This window comes from Papilio machaon, chromosome 15 (genome assembly GCF_912999745.1).
Source record: "Papilio machaon chromosome 15, ilPapMach1.1, whole genome shotgun sequence".
Lineage (NCBI taxonomy): Eukaryota > Metazoa > Arthropoda > Insecta > Lepidoptera > Papilionidae > Papilio > Papilio machaon.
In genome coordinates this window covers 7,978,852-7,995,000 of record NC_060000.1, presented here as the reverse complement: position 1 = coordinate 7,995,000, position 16,149 = coordinate 7,978,852, and the positions used below count along the sequence as shown (strand labels likewise).

The 16,149-nt window shown below is 38.3% G+C and overlaps 2 protein-coding genes and 2 non-coding genes across 4 annotated transcripts; 2 read left to right on the top strand and 2 right to left on the bottom strand.

Moving 5' to 3' along the window:
* Nucleotides 1-2,623: 2,623 nt before the first annotated feature.
* LOC106713170 (sodium-coupled neutral amino acid transporter 9 homolog) lies at nt 2,624-9,023 on the top strand. Its single transcript, XM_014505886.2, has 11 exons — nt 2,624-2,835; nt 5,850-5,924; nt 6,015-6,147; nt 6,365-6,468; nt 6,746-7,065; nt 7,144-7,338; nt 7,508-7,722; nt 7,809-7,913; nt 7,989-8,057; nt 8,166-8,350; nt 8,516-9,023. Exons 1-11 carry the CDS (start codon nt 2,759-2,761, stop codon nt 8,682-8,684), a joined length of 1,647 nt encoding a protein of 548 aa, XP_014361372.2. The 5' UTR covers nt 2,624-2,758; the 3' UTR covers nt 8,685-9,023.
* An 827-nt stretch (nt 9,024-9,850) lies between these two features.
* On the bottom strand, nt 9,851-14,105 carry LOC106713149 (phosphoglucomutase). The gene is made up of 7 exons (XM_014505857.2): nt 13,684-14,105; nt 13,432-13,513; nt 11,598-11,797; nt 11,222-11,378; nt 10,924-11,112; nt 10,631-10,831; nt 9,851-10,549 (listed from the first exon to the last, which is right to left on the bottom strand). The coding sequence occupies exons 1-7, from the start codon at nt 13,921-13,923 to the stop codon at nt 9,924-9,926; spliced, it is 1,695 nt and encodes a 564-aa protein (XP_014361343.2). The 5' UTR covers nt 13,924-14,105; the 3' UTR covers nt 9,851-9,923.
* A 1,301-nt stretch (nt 14,106-15,406) lies between these two features.
* Trnaf-gaa lies at nt 15,407-15,479 on the top strand. The gene has a single exon. It is a non-coding gene; the product is annotated as a tRNA-Phe (tRNA).
* Nucleotides 15,480-15,595: 116 nt separating this feature from the next.
* Nucleotides 15,596-15,667, bottom strand: Trnae-uuc. The gene has a single exon. It is a non-coding gene; the product is annotated as a tRNA-Glu (tRNA).
* Between the last annotated feature and the right edge of the window lie 482 nt (nt 15,668-16,149).

The following is a 16,149-nucleotide window of genomic DNA, read 5'->3' as shown; positions in this document are numbered from 1 at the left end:
GAGTATTAGTTTCATTCTTACAGTGTTGTAGTGACCACGTTCGTACGGAGGCAAACATACAAATATCTTGTATCACATGAAGCTAAGGCTGAACTTTATGTTATGTATGTATATTTTTTAAATATATGTATGTCCTGTATGTGTGTGTACGTGTGTGTGTATACGTGTGTGTATGTGTGGGTGTGTATGAAATGTTACAAGATCTTGAACCGAGAAGATAAAAGCTGGTTTTGAGTAGTATCCTTACATGTTTTACTCAATATTCTGGAATTTGATGAAAAACTTGATTTTGTCAAAATCTTGTAACATATAAACAGAAATGCAATCGTGGAACAAATATCTACATATTAGTGAACTAAACCATTGCCATCCCTAGCGCTCAAAATGATGATCCCTAGCGCTCAAATACAAAAAACATTATTAATTTATCTATATGTTCAAACACTCCCAGATATACTAAATAAAAATTCACCGTAAAAAGTTTTGGCTCCCAGCAGTTACATTTTTTACTTTGTAAACAGTGAATGTGTTAAGTATCAAAAACACCAAATCTAGATTAGAAAAAGATATAATTATTAGGCACTTGACTTGCAATCTACAGGGCCTGGGTTCGAATCCCGCTATGTACCAATGTGTTTTTCGATTTGGATATTTACATTTATCCGACGTTCCTACGGTGAAGGAAAACATAGTGATGCTGCCTGCACATATCTGAGAAAAAAAATTAATAATATGTGTGAAGTCAACCCACTCTGGGCCAGCGTGGTTGACTATGGCCTAGTCACCCCTAATTTGGGGTAGGCTCCGAGCCCCTCAGTGGGGATGTGATGATATATTACATGGTTATCACTTATTCAAAAGTACATTTAATAACTCGTAAGTATGAAATAGGAACATTTTGCTAGTTGTCAAATTTTATATGGACAATGACTAGACAGTTTACTCCAGCAAGAGAAACTGATTGTTTCAAACAGCAGCAGAAAATATTACGAGCTTAAATTCACGAAAAAGTACGTAAACAAACAAATGCGACAAGTGCCGAAAGACCGCGCACGGACTGCGCGTCTCGCGCCGCGCATTTGGATCTCTCAGCCGTCGTAAAGTTCCGTTTTATCTCCGTTATAAAAGTTGCGGAAACAGAAGCAGAAACGGATGTTGAAAAGCATGCGGAACTTCCGCACTTGCGGAAACGGAAACAGACATCCGTTGCATCACTAGTTGAGATGATATTTGAACATCATTTACTAATATTACAAGCTTGTTTGAAAAGCTATCATTATCGTAATGATAGCCTAATTTAGTTTTATCTAAGATCAGAGGCATTGACCTTATTGTATATGAATATGTTATTAATAGCAGTTGTGAATTAGAAATAAAGAAAACTTTATCTCTGTCTGAATGTGTGTAACATACAATTCAATACGACAGAATATAAATTATTTTACAATTTACCCATTTTTATTTACCAATTTATAGATAATATTGTTGTTGATACAGTGCACATTAATATGAGAAACATTTTATATAAGAAATAGGTTGTTGATAAAAAAATCTTGTACTCACTAAGACATTAGGTTAAAGAAGTATTATAAAATAATTTTTATTGAACCAATAAACTATACATTTGTAATGGTTACTGAAAATGCGAAGTAGTCGTCAGCTCATAGGCTCGGACCCTACTCAAGTTATGGGTGACTAGGTGACTAGGCTGTAGCCAACCACGCTGGCCCAGTGCAGGTTGGTCGACTTCACACATATTTTTGAATTTCTTCTCAGATATGTGCAGATTGCATCTTGACATTTTCCTTCGCCATTAGAACGTCGGATAAAATGAACATACGAAAGTCGAAAATCGAAAAACACACTTTTATTGTCGACAAACACAGCCTAATGAATCTACAGTAACTTTCCCGATGGCGAAGTTGTTAAGCACCTTCGCCATCGGGAAAGGTTAAGCGTTCATTTTAATTTATCAACTGGAGAAATAATATCGCAGTTTAATTTTACATTAAAATCATTCGTAACATGATTCATTTGTTTATTACTTGTAAACGTTGTGTCTGTTTATCTTTATTTATAAAAATAGTTTCAAAGTGATGACATTATATGAGTTAAGGAAGTGCGCTCTCCGGTTGCCCCCCACGACAACAATCTGTGGATTTTATGAGTCGATTAGAGTTCAAACAAGATACGTGACCATCAGCCGTTAGTACATGTCGCAGTCAAATTATTATTATGGTTTGGGTCAAAACTAGACTGACTAGACTAAATCTTTTCAAAGTTTAAATAGTCATAGTTTATTTACTCAATTGACGATAGTTTGTCTTTGCATTGACTTGCAAAGTCAGAAGCGATATTTTAAAAAGGTTAAAAAGAACAGCTTCCCAATTGAATAAAAATGGTGATGTCATATGCACACTTCTATCTCTTGTCTATCACGGCCGCTCTGAGAGCTTTGTCCAGGAAGAACGGATGCTATTACACATTCTTACATACATACACTGAGGAATGTTTTAGTTTCTGACTCATTAGACATTTAACACATTGACCACTTTATCCAATTACCGCAACATGAATTCGCGAGATGCGTAAATCATTGTTATAATTGTCTGATTAACGTAAACAAAGCTATAATAAAGTGAGCATTACACTATCTACTCAAACGCGGTCCGCTGGCGCACCAGTTCGCGTCTTTGTCACCTGCTCGTGTGTTCGTGCACGTGCTTCTCGGTCTGTGGGTGTGGTGCGTTGGTGCATAATGCGGCTGGTAATAGATGCGAGAGGCGGAGGCGAGGAGTCCGCACCCAGCTCTTTGCAATCAAATTCTAGCTATGGGTAAGTTTTGATTCCTTAGGATTTCCATATTCATAACATACCAAACATTGTATTGTTATTAACCTTTGTGAGACAGTTGCACCTGAGGCTGACTGAGGACGCCCAATTTTTAAAAGTTAGTAACTTGGGCAACCGTTCATAAATTATCCTAACTTAAGAGATCTCTTAGGTCTCTTAGACGAGTAACTATTCCGAAAAAGTAGCCGAAGTTATTTACGGCTGATTTCGGTATTCTTCTGTGGGCAGTTTGTCGTATGCGAAGTTCATTGCGCCGCCGCCATCCGCCGCCGGCCGATGCGACCAGTGCAAGAAGTCAAGGATTGTACCTATATAGACATATGACAGAGATAAAGTAAATCGCATATAAAGTTGATGTACTCAATCTCATGCCATTTATCTGTCCACTGACGACATCTTTCAGTTTTAATTTAATTATATTTGTTATTGTAATCAAAATGTATTTAAAATAGTACTTATAAATTGTGACTAACAATTAAGTGCATCACGTGGAAGATAAAAAAAAATCGTATTTTTATATTTAAGTTTCAAGATAAGTAAATGAGGGCGAGGAAATATCAAAACGACTAAACACATATCGAATGATCATATTAGGTTGTTTTTTTTTTTTAATAAAACCGATATCCCTGAAAATTTAATACAAAAGCTCTGTATTTTTACGACGAAAAGGAAACTGCTGAATTAAATTATAACTCCTGAATATTTCCACAATATCAGCATGTCATTGCAATATTTGTAGTGTTTGTTATGTCATCTACAATAACCAAAAGAATAACAGCTATAGGAAATAAGGATATATGTGAAAGATCATCCATTGGTCTTGCTATCACAAATAAAGCACCAGACCTCAAGTGCAGGGTACCTATGCATAACATATGTATGAGATCATCAGGAAGGAGGGTATCTATTACATTGTGTATGCAATTAATTAGACGTTGAATTTATAAAGGTGACGAAATGTAGATAATTGTTTCGTCAGCCGCCAGAAGTCAACGTAAATATCAACAAATCAACAGAACGGTCAATAAATAGATTTGCGTCATAGAATGTATACAAAGCGAAACGTTAGGTCCCCGCAACAGTCTTCTTACTAATTGTGTACTTGTGTACAGTGTACTTCAGCGGTGTCTATCCATCGACATCAAAACAATTGAGATAAACATCATTGTTGTCTGCATATTGTGCATGTTACATAAATGTAAGTTATTTTATTTTCATTCAATATTGTACGTTCTGTATTTTTTTCGCTATCGGGTGGGAAATTTTCGTAAGATAGCCTGCCTTTTTATGGAAAGACAGTGTTATGTGAGATTTCTACTCACTAAAACCCCCTCGGTGGCCATACTTTAGTGCGACTGCGAGAGTCCCGGGATTTCCAATAAAAGGCGAATTATCAGAGCTGGGCATTAACTCGTTAATCCGTTAATCGTTAATTAACGAAGTTAACATTTTGCTTAACGGATTAACTTTTAAGTTAACTTCAAAAAGTGTTAACGCTTTTGTTAACTTCCGTTAAATTCAACTTCCGTTAAAAAAAGTCCGTTAATCGTTAAATTAGAAACTTAGAGACGTGCTGTCATTTTGTTTAAATTACGTGGCACGCCACGCTCGTAAGTTCAGCTATGTTGGGCGACTGTCGGCGACTCAAATAGTGAACGAACGAGTTGATAATTGATATATGTGAAGTTCGCGTGCAAGTGTGATGCATCAGAGCGTCCGGGAATGACGTAACCAACAGGACAAAATCAAAAGAAGGTTCGAAATAGTTTATTTCATTACGAGTATATAAAACAAGAGTATGTAATAGCCCACATTCCGAACGCTCTTCGTCCCTGCAATACCCTTCAATCTCTTTTTGTATTAAAACAATTTTTTACTCATGCTCTTTCTTTAACTTTTCCAAACTCGTGCGTTCTCTTTCCCAACTGTCAAAATAATGTCTAAAAAAAAGAAAAAAAACCAGCCACGAAGTTTTTACAAAAAAAAATCATTGAAGTTTTTATGATTCATGCAAATATTTCTAAAAAGAAGTTCCTAATTTGTTACAATATTAGATTTAATGATTTGGTTCAATGAATTAGGTTAGTTTTCATTTTATTTCATCTCATTAAATTTCATTTTCATTTCATATCAATAAAAATAATCTACTGAAGACTTCGCTGTTTGGGCATAGTTCCCTTTGCCTACCCAGAATGGGTGAAGAAAACAAAAAAAATCTCTGTTTGTATTCTTTTACAGTTGGCGCCATTTTTCAAACATTTTAGTTAGTTGAGTTTATTGTGTTTTTATTATTCTATTAAATTGCTTCATTTTTTCGCAACTGTATTTAAATAGTTGTTTAGTACACGTACGGAACTGTCATTACATGTTCCAACTGTCAACCGTAGACATTTGTCGGAACTCTGCAATGACAGGCTTTCCGCACTTGTAATGAAATATACTATAATGCAGTCATACTTGTTTCCAATACTAATTCGTTATAGAATGTACAGTCAAATTACTATTTTAAACAAGTGTCGCCACAATAACTGTGAAATTAGTATGTATAATTTTGGTATGGTTAACTGTTAACGATTAACTTTAACTTGCGTTAAATTTTCGAGAATTTAACGCTTTAACGATTAACGAAGTTAATTTTTTAATTAACGAATTAACGATTAACGAAGTTAACTTTTCGATTAACTGTGCCCACCTGTGCGAATTATTATACGTCCTTAACTTTTGTTTGACCTTCGTATCGAGATGCTGTAAAATAATAGTAAGTTGTAGGTTTTATCAAAGATCAGCATGTGGGTCAACAGACACTAGGCGGAAATTGTGACGTTGCGATAATTACAATCTTACAAGTTTTGCTTTGAGGAGTTGCAATTGTTAAATAGGTCACGTAGAAAACCGCGACGCCTCATCGTCATTCAGATTAGCTGACACTTGAACTCCCGGTCCATAAAATTTTTATTAATATTTTATCGTCTTAATTATTAAGTTTATTATTGCAGAATATTCGGCAGCGCGTGCTCCGACATGTCAGACTGCGAGTGCGGCGCGGAGCACTATCACTATAAGACTTACAAGTGAGTTTCCTATAAACCTGTCGAGTTTGTATGACAGTCATCCAATATTTGTCATGTTTAATAACAATTACGTATGTGTACTGCCACCAGGAGTCCGTTCTGTTCGCACTCGGAGAGCTTCAGCAGCGCGATGAACTGCGGCGAGCGCACGCCGCTGCTGCCCGCGGCCCACACCGACCCCGTTCCAATCATGTACAACACCATCTCCAGCTCGGACTCACTGGTTTGTTCTTTGTTTTTCAATACTTTTTACATTAGAGTGCCATATTTAAAGTTTTTAAAAGGTAAAAAAAGGGTCAGGGAAAGTGCGTGAGACCAGTTCTAAGCGAAAATTGGGGAGAATTGTATAATGAAATATGTAATGAAATCAATCAATCAATATAATGTGCATTAAATAACTACATAGCAACTAAGTAGTTACATTCAATTTAACTTGTCAGGGTCCTGGTGAGATCTCCGGTCGTGACATCATAGAGACGTACAAGCGCCTAGAAAAGGAAAACAAGTCGGAGCCGGAGCGGAGTCAGAGCTCGCTGGTCACTATGTAAGCCTCAAATTTATAATAACAAGTACATACATATGTAGTGCTTAACTATATCCTAAATAAAGCAAACTTCGCAACTGACAGAATTGGATGATGTTTTTTTTTTAAATAATTGTTTTTAATTGAATCAAAAATGTTGTACCTAAAGAGAACATCGAGGCAGCGGCTTCTGTCAGCTATGGAGACAATTATAATTATGAGTATAGTAAATTCTCTCGTTAATTTATAAACTGTGCAGGAGATAAAGCCAACTAATAAGGAAGGTGTGTTGTGACAGATTCTCGGTTTGGAACACGATGATGGGTTCATCGCTGCTAGCGATGGCGTGGGGCGTAGCACGCGCGGGGCTGCCGGTCGCACTGCTGCTGCTCACGCTGATGGCGGCGCTGTGCCTCTATACCGCACACATCCTGCTCACCGTTAACCGGCATCACGGCGGCGCGCGCTGCGAGGTGCCCGCGCTCTGCGGCCGGCTGTTGGGTGCGGGCGCAGCCGCCGGGGCGCACCTCTTTAGTCTCCTCGTGCTGCTCGGCGCCACCGTCGTCTATTGGCTCCTTATGGCCAACTTCCTCTACCATACCGTCAATTACGTCATGGGTAAGTCGACCGCGCTAAGTTCATACTGAAAGGTCACTCTTCTGACGCTGTTGTTCCTCTAGATCAATACTTTCTCAGATTTAACGCCTACGAATGGCACCAAGGACAGCACTGGACTGTTGTGTCCGAAGCAGGACGCCGCGCCGGTTGCCGCGGCGCCGCTCTCGCCCTACTGGGGGCTGCACACCACCGTGCCGCTCTATGTCGCGCTCGGCATGTTCCCGCTACTCAACTTTCCCAATGTCACATTCTTCACGAAGTTCAATTCATTAGGTCTGTATGTTGCAAGGTCTGACTTATTATTGGGTTTGAAAAGTAATGTATAATGATTTAAGTATTTGTAATCATCACTCATTGTTGATGTTGATCAAAATTATAATAACATTTAATAATATGCAAAGCTATAGATAAATATGTCATTAGTAACGGGGTATTGCTATAGGCACACTGTCGGTGGCCTACCTGGTGGTGTTCGTGGTGTACAAGGGCGTATTGTGGGGCGTTCACCCGGCGGTGGGCGGGGCGCCGGGAGCTGGGCCGGCGGTACACGGGGCGGGGCTGGACGCCGCGGCGCTGAGCGGTATGCTGGCGCTCTCATTCTACATACACAACATCATCATCACCATCATGACCAATAACCGCAAGCAGGAGAACAATGTAAGTCACTACACAATCTTAGCAACTATAAAATTCATTCCCAAGAAGTTAAATAAGTAATTTGTTGATGTCGATGTTAACATCAGGGCAGGGACCTATCGATCGCGTTCCTCCTGGTGACGGTGACGTACACTGTGGTCGGCGCCGGCTTCTACATTTGCTTCCCGCTAGACAAGGCCTGCATTGAAGACGTGAGTTCAACTTACATAAATTTATCATTGAGTTTTGTATTTACAAAAAGTTTTAATATAAAGGTTTAATTCTAGAATATCCTAAACAACTTCGAGATGCACGACGTGATGACGGCCGTGGCGCGCGCGCTGCTGCTCTTCCAGGTGAGGTTCTACAAGACATATAGCAGACTACCAGCTCCAGTTGCCAGATTGATCTGATCGAGTTTGCTTGGATAGGCATTAGTAATTAGCGTGCGATATCGTCGGCAGGTGGTGACGGTGTATCCGCTGGTGGCGTTCATGCTGCGCTGCGAGGTGGTGCTGCTGCTGGGCCGCGCGGGGCTGGCGGCTGCGGGCGGGCTGTCGCGCGTCCTCACGCTGGTCGTCAACGCGGCCATCGTGTTCGTATGCGTGTTGCTCGCCTGCCTTTGCCCGAACATCAGCACCGTCATCAGGTCAGCGGTCATTTTCTAAATCTTACTGCTTTCACTTTACCCTCTGCTACATTACTTCTTTAGCTTGTAAACTTTCAACTTGATTTCCTGCCATTTTACATCCCCGCCGGTCTTCCTGGATCCCAATGAGCATGAGAGTCATGGAGTCGCGTGTCACTGTGTCAGATACACGGGCGCGGTGAGCGGGCTGGTGCACGTGTTCGCGCTGCCCAGCTTGCTGCAGCTGCGCTCGCTGCGCCTGCGCGGCCGGCTCAGCTGCGGCAAGGTCGCGCTCTACTCGGCCATCCTGCTCTTCGGCGTCGCCAACCTCGCCATGCAGTTCTTTGTTACCTAACAAGTACTAAAGCTCGGAACAAACTCAAAAATCTTAGAAAGTGTGGTACGATAGTAAGAAATTATATTAAATAGTTCTACGAAAGTAACTACTGTTTAATATTGCTATAGTAAACGTAAATTGCTCTTGTAACGTTTCGAATTTCGAAATGAAATCGTATGTAAGTTTTCCTCACGATCTCATTTGTTATTTTATTGTCAATGGTTAAATTTTATTTATCCTTTACGATTATTTGTGCGAGAATATTTTTATATACGATTTTTTCTAAGAAAATTTCTTGTAACTTTAGTCTCCAAAACATAAACGTATCGTATAATTTTTCCTCTAGTCATAGTTATTAGAAATAGGTAATAAATAAAATGAGTACTTGTATTTTGGCATTTATTTATATTAACAGTAAAAAACATTTGAAAAAAAAGTATAACTTTCTGCCGCACTCAGAGTCATTTAATCGTTAGTAAAACATTAGCTTAATATTATGTGATTTTTCATACTAAAAGTATACATTATTAACTCTTAATAAATATTTAAAGATTCTGAGTGCGGCAGATAATCTCACATATAATTGATATTGTAAATATCATATTAAAAATGATGTAGTTTTATTATTTTACAAAAATATAAAATAATAGGATAATATGCATTTTCATTTAACAATAAACATTCCTTACATATTAAATATATTTGTGATAAATTACAACAAATAGTTAAATATATTTTAACTCTGCGAGTTTATAATAAAAATGATAAAATTGATGGCAACTTTTACAGGAATAATGTTTAAATATAAATAACTTTTAGATGCATTTAATGCTTCAGCAAATATTTAAATAAATAAAATTAAACATCACAAATTAACTGTCACAAAAATGAAACACTTATATTTTAATAAAACCCTGAACAATATAAATATAATTGTAGTAAAAAATTAATATAACTTTTTATATGGCAAGTAATTTATAAGGCAAAAGCAAAAGGAAGTCTAACTGTTTATATTATTACGTATTTTCTATTTATATTTTCCCTTTTTTTGGTATTTTTATAACTTATATTGTGTTTGTATAAAACATTACTAAATATTTCTTAATTAATTTTGAATTAATTAAATGTTTAATGTAAATTCTCAGATTTTAACAGTTTATTAAGTAAACTTAGGGATTTTTCGGATTTTTGAGCAAAGCTGAATGTAATTTAAAAACGTATTATAAATCAGTTAGCTTAGATTCAGGAGATGAAGGTCTACGTGATGACGGTGGGGCGCTCCCTGCCCGTGTACTTCTGCAGCTGTGTCAGCTCCAGCGCGAGGTCCAGCAGCGGGCGCAGCGCCTGCCGGGCGTCCCGGCGCAGAGCCTCCGCCCCCGCCTCCGCCGGCTCGTAGGCCTCCGCGTAGAGACGCACGGTGGCGCCGGCGCTGCCCGTGCCGCTCAGCCGCAGCACGAGGCGGGCGCCGTCGGCGAAGACCACGCGCAGGCCCTGGCCCGCCGCCACGCTGCGGTCTATCGGGTCCATGTAGGAGAAGTTGTCCGCCGCCGACACCACGAACGTCCTCCCGCCGGAGCTGAAGGTGGAGCCGAGGAAGCCGGGCGCGGTGATCTTCTCCTCGAGCGCCCGCATCATGTCGGCGCAGGGCTCCGCGGCGCACTCCTCGTAGTCGTAGCGGGCGAAGTAGTTGCGGCCGTACTCCCGCCAGTGACGCAGCAGCGCGTCCTCGACGGAGGCTCCGCTGTCGGCCAGCACGGAGAGCCAGGCCAGCGCCGCCCACACGCCGTCCTTCTCGCGGATGTGGTCCGAGCCCGTGCCGAAGCTCTCCTCGCCGCACAGCGACAGCCTCCCCGCGTCCATCAGGTTGCCGAAGTACTTCCAGCCTGGCGACGACGAGAGCGTCACTCGGGGACAGAGACACAGAGACATAGAGAGACAGATGAGAGAGAGATGAGAGGACGCACCTGTGGGCACCTCGAACATCTCCTTGCCGAGCTTGCGGGCGACCCTGTCGACGGCGGCGGCAGTGGGCATGCTGCGGGCGAAGCCCCGCACGCCGACGCGGGCGAAGTACGGTATGCGGTGGAGCTGCGCCGCGAGCACCGCCAGGGAGTCCGACGGCGTCACGAAGAACGCGTCGCGTCCGATTATCATGTTGCGGTCACCTGGCGCAAGTCCACGTGCACACAGACATACAGACACACATCGATTAAGGATACAAACGGAAATATCTGAAAAAGTTAGCCGACGTCCTCACCGTCCCCGTCGAAGGCCGCTCCGAAGTCGTAGTCGCCGTTCTTGACCTCGTTGACGAGGTCTGCGGCGTAGGTGAGGTTGGGGTCGGGATGAGCGCCGCCGAAGTCCTGCAGCGGCACCACTCTCCGCACGCTGCCCTCTCCCGCACACAGCTCAGACACGAAGATGCGTCTCACGTACGGACCCGTTACTTAACACATCGTTGTTACAAAAATTCATTTGTGGTCACATATCGTATGAATACCTGAAATATCTTTACATTTCCAGTCATTTTACAACTAGAGATGAAGCATATTTACCTCCACTCATGGAGTCGATGAGCACCTTGAATGGCTTGCGGGTCTCGGAGCCCTGAAGCAGGCTGCGGATCTTGGGGAAGTCGAAGATCTCCTTCATGTAGTCCACGTAGTCGCTCACAGAGTCTATCACCTCCACCACAAACTCGCGATCTCCCACCTGATAAAAACAAAACATTGTATAAACCTCAAATTATCAATAAAACCATAACAGAGATAATATTTGACTCATGACACGGAATAAATCTGTTTTTAAATTAATAATGAATTGGGCACAAAATCTTACTTCTCGCTCAAACTGATGCTACAATAAGGCCTTTAGAATAAGTAATGTTTTCATAACATTTTAAACAAACATAAAGCTGAACTTAAACTTAACCTTGAATGTTTGCACACCGATGTTATCAACAGGGCAGACGAGGTCGGGCACAATCTTGTAGTGCTGTATGGATGTGGTGAGCTGGTAGATGTGGTTGGTGGTGGCATCGGGCGCAGGACCACCGTTGCTGCAGTTGAACTTGATGCCAAAGTCATTGTCAATGCCACCCGGGTTGTGTGATGCTGTGAGCACTATACCACCTGTAGACATGACATAAATTTCACATGTCACACTTTATAACACTCAATTATGTACTGTAAGTATCTGTAGAAACACATGAGCAGAAACTCTTTCATATCTTTATAAAAATAGAGATATTTTTCTTTAAGCAAGCAACCACCTTCTTCTTCTTACACTGCATTGCCTACCTTTAATCAACAGAGATACACAAAAAAGGTATAAATATTGTTCCCCTATCTATCCTATCCCATCCCTTTCTTACAAGAAAAGGATGAGAAGGGGAAGAGGTTTAAAATTAGACCTTACCGGTCTTCTGTGTGGTATTTCACCAGTTAAGCTAATTTGTGCAACAATGTTATTGTTAAGGGTTGTTAAATAATATTTCATAACTACTAAAACACTTCTTATAGTTTTTTTCAATATATTTATATTACAGAATAAAGATATAAACGCTAGCTTGTCATAATGTTATCTGTTTTGTTAAAGATAATGACTGAGATGATGATATGTTTCATACAGATATTTTGTTCTTGGAAACCAATGTATAGACATATTTTGCAATCAGCTAGTGTTGGGATTTCACCTGAGTAAAAACTCAAAATGGATAAATACACATAATTTCTATTTTTTTCAAGTTTTTATCCAAAAACACAGATAAAAACTACTTGTAATTTCAAAAATGTAATTTAACATAAACTTTGTTATATCATGAATAAACAAGATTGCAATAAAATAAATTAAACAACAACCAACAACTAATCAACCAACTAAACTTTTTCTTTGACACAAATTATAAGTCAATAATTTTTTTACACTGTAAAAAAGTACAAATAGAAAACAATCTTATCATTGTGCCCACATAAAAATTTGATAACTATTTTTATAACATTTGATTATTAGATTAAATACTAACTATCAATTATTAAAATGTTAAGTCATCATTTTTTTGATTTATATCAGTGTTGATGTAAAAAAATGATGCAATGTGTAGGACAATGTACATTCATGAATTATTATTACATTTAGGTAATCTTAAATCTCAGGACTCAATGACGAAATAATGTTTTGTCTCTCAATACATTCACCAATTTAATTAAAAAGGCATCAGAGTCATAGTTTAATGTCCATCCATCCAAACAACCAGTCCATCAAACCAAAAGAGTTTCTCAAGTTATGAGACACTTGCATTATAATAGATGCTCAAAGTGAATTTAACATTTAAAAATGTATGGAACATGTGTCAGTTCCATACATTTATGTGTGACACAGTCATGTGACAATCACATAACTTATTGAAAGTTATTGTCAGTTCTATACATTTTCATGAACTTCATTATGGAATTGCTTTAGAGCAAATGCAGTTTGTCAAGGGACCTTTACTGAGATAGAACTAGCAGAATTTTTTTTTTCATGATGTCTTTATATTTCTTAAACTTTTTTGGTTTGTATAATAAACAGTAGACAATGTTTAATATGGACTGCCATTACAATACAATATTTCCTTACAAATACTGCTACTCCTTTCGATGTTATTAATCTATTTTGATGGTACCTGCTAAGTCATCCTATCAAGCTATGTTTTAGTTGAGTGGCATGACAAAACAACTTTACAAATCTCAGATATATGATAATTCGAAGCTGACATGTTACATACCTAATGTTTTATATTTCCTTATTATGCAAGAAACAGCGGGTGTTGAGAGGAGGCCATTTTGTCCAATGAGTAGTTTTGCCACCTTTAATAGAACACAGTTTATTAATGTATATTTTAAAAACAATTTTTATAGTTATTTAAGAAGCTTAACACTAGGATGAAACCTGGAAAGTGGTTTAATTTAAATGTCATATTTACAGAATATAGAGGTTTTTAATATGGATATAGTTTATTTTAATAATTTATACTCACCCCATTACCAGCGCAGATCTTGATAATTTTGTCCACGACTTCCTTGACCAGGTATCTGCCGTCGCCTCCGACAACCAATGTGCAACCTTCTAGGGACTCTTTATTTGCGTCTAAAATACTTTGGATAAAGTTTTCTGTGTAATTATTTTGAAGGAAAACCTTAACTTTTTTCCTGAGACCACTGGTCCCCGGCTTTTGTCCCTCGTAAGGGTTTGTATTGACCGTAACTACATTTAACATTTTTTAAAATATTATTTAAAGAAACTTCTCGACACTTCAACAAGTTATGCGAGTGTTATTGAGTGTTATTCGCAAGACTGTTATTATATTTATGATATCGGAGTTCGCAAGGTCAATACTTCGAACTGTAACCGCAAAGTTACAAATACAAACTTAAAATAAAGTTGGACTACAGCTGTCAAATCAAAGTCAAACAAGGTCGAGAACACAAAACGTTCCGTTTTAACTAATATCTGTTTGTTCGTTTTGATGTTTTGTAATTGTTTGGAAATTTGTCAATACAAATATAATAAAAAATCGTCTTGTCTTTACGATTTCGGTATCTATTCGTATTTTCTAGCATCATCTGGACTAAATCAGGTTCACCGGAGTAAACAAGCTAAAGTATAGATGGCGCTTAACTAATATTTGATAAAATTCTATTTCTCTATTTTTGTTTGACACTTGACATTTTTTCCAATTGATTTTCGCGTTAATTTTCGGTTTAAACTGATTTTGCAGATTGAGTCGTTACTGATAAATTGGTGACTATTTGATTTGTATTACTATTTCATAACCAAAATAAAAAATGACAATGTATGTACACACTTCACAATTTAACACAACGATCTCAAATATAATTCACATATCACGTTTGCTTTTGTTTAACATCTATGCTCAATTTATTAAAAAAGTGATCTAACGTGATACGAGATTTTAAACCAAAGTTTATTTCGTTATTATTACTCTTTTCGACCGACAAAAAATAAGTTATAAATGAAGTTGAAGTGGCAAGAGCAAGAACGATCGCTCGAGATTAGAGATTGCAGTGGTCACAGTCACGAAAAGCGAACTTTCTCCACAGCTAAATGGCGCTAGAATTGCTTTTAACTGCATACTTATGTTTTCACATTTTTAGTTTAATTTCATTCGTTTATAGGGTTCTCTCAGCTGTATTTTTATACAAGGAGAGCCAACGCAAAATAACAATTTATAATTTCACTGAGGTTTTTCACCACACACAATAATTCCTTTATTAATCTTTATACAACATATTCGACACATTTCATTATTGTCTTCGTTCCGGTTTACGTCACATGGATATCTAAATAGGGTAAATGAACAAATCAGGTATTTGCCAAATATGCATGGTCATGGTCCATGGTTCTTGGAGTCGTGGTCCTAACCAAAAACTCTTCTCGTAAACAGTGCACAGATCAAGTTATTCTCGGTTCTAGATTGAATAATAAAATTATTTAAGTAATACGTTTGAAGTATGATTAAATCAAAAGAATATAATATATTTTTATACCATAAGATGGCTAACGAGTAAGTCACCTTGATTCGTTGAAATAGAAAAACGACCGCTGGCCATAGACATCCGCAATAACAGATGCGTTGCCTTTTATCAAGTTGCAAAACATTTAAAATTTTCATATAAATTATTTGTTACATTGAGCTATGTGTGTCACTTTGAATTTTTCTTTTGAGTTTTCAATACGCAGCCGAAATAGCTCAGTTGGGAGAGCGTTAGACTGAAGATCTAAAGGTCCCTGGTTCGATCCCGGGTTTCGGCAACCCTTCATTTTGCATTACATATATGGCTAAATTAAAAATGCTAAAATTTTCTTGCAGTTTTCAAAATTCATTTCAATATGAATGAAATATTTTTTAACTTCAAATTAAAAAAACTTTCCCGTACCGGGAATCGAACCCGAGCCTCCTGGGTGAAAGCCAGGTATCCTAGCCACTAGACCATACGGGATTATTTAATGCTTATGGAATTGAGATAAATTTATAAAGCTCGTTATCCGTAGCCCAAGGTGTAAGCAAATATTAAGAATATAATGTGAGGCGATTCTCCCACACCCCTTTCATTTTCAAGGGTACACTATTCTACAATATTCAAGAGTAATAACTTTGATAATGTAATAAATAAGATCGCCCCATCGAGTTTAGATAATAATAATAAAAACTAAACATTTAATAAAATTGAAGTGAATTAAACACGTATTTCATATGTATGTGCTTCATCTATAACGAAAAATCAATCATTAATATTTTAATCTCCGGTAATCTCCGAAACTAAGGTCGTTAATGCACGCGGGATTAATATATAGTTTAAATAGTCTGGCCACAAATATAAAAACCTTCACTTCACCATATTGCGGAAAAATATAAGACTCATTTTTTGCAATGTAATAAAGAAGTTCATTTTGAATAAAGCGGCCACAGGCAAGGATTTTT

Excerpts from the sequence above, each read along its gene's own strand:
- LOC106713170 (XM_014505886.2), top strand. The coding sequence starts at position 2,759 with ATGCGGCTGGTAATAGATGCGAGAGGCGGAGGCGAGGAGTCCGCACCC. Across the intron at positions 2,836-5,849 it reads CAATCAAATTCTAGCTATGG|AATATTCGGCAGCGCGTGCT; the intron begins GTAAGTTTTGAT and ends TTATTATTGCAG. Across the intron at positions 6,469-6,745 it reads CAGAGCTCGCTGGTCACTAT|ATTCTCGGTTTGGAACACGA; the intron begins GTAAGCCTCAAA and ends GTGTTGTGACAG.
- LOC106713149 (XM_014505857.2), bottom strand. The coding sequence starts at position 13,923 with ATGTTAAATGTAGTTACGGTCAATACAAACCCTTACGAGGGACAAAAG. Across the intron at positions 11,798-13,431 it reads AAGGAAATATAAAACATTAG|GTGGTATAGTGCTCACAGCA; the intron begins GTATGTAACATG and ends TCATGTCTACAG. Across the intron at positions 11,113-11,221 it reads CATCGACTCCATGAGTGGAG|TAACGGGTCCGTACGTGAGA; the intron begins GTAAATATGCTT and ends CGATGTGTTAAG.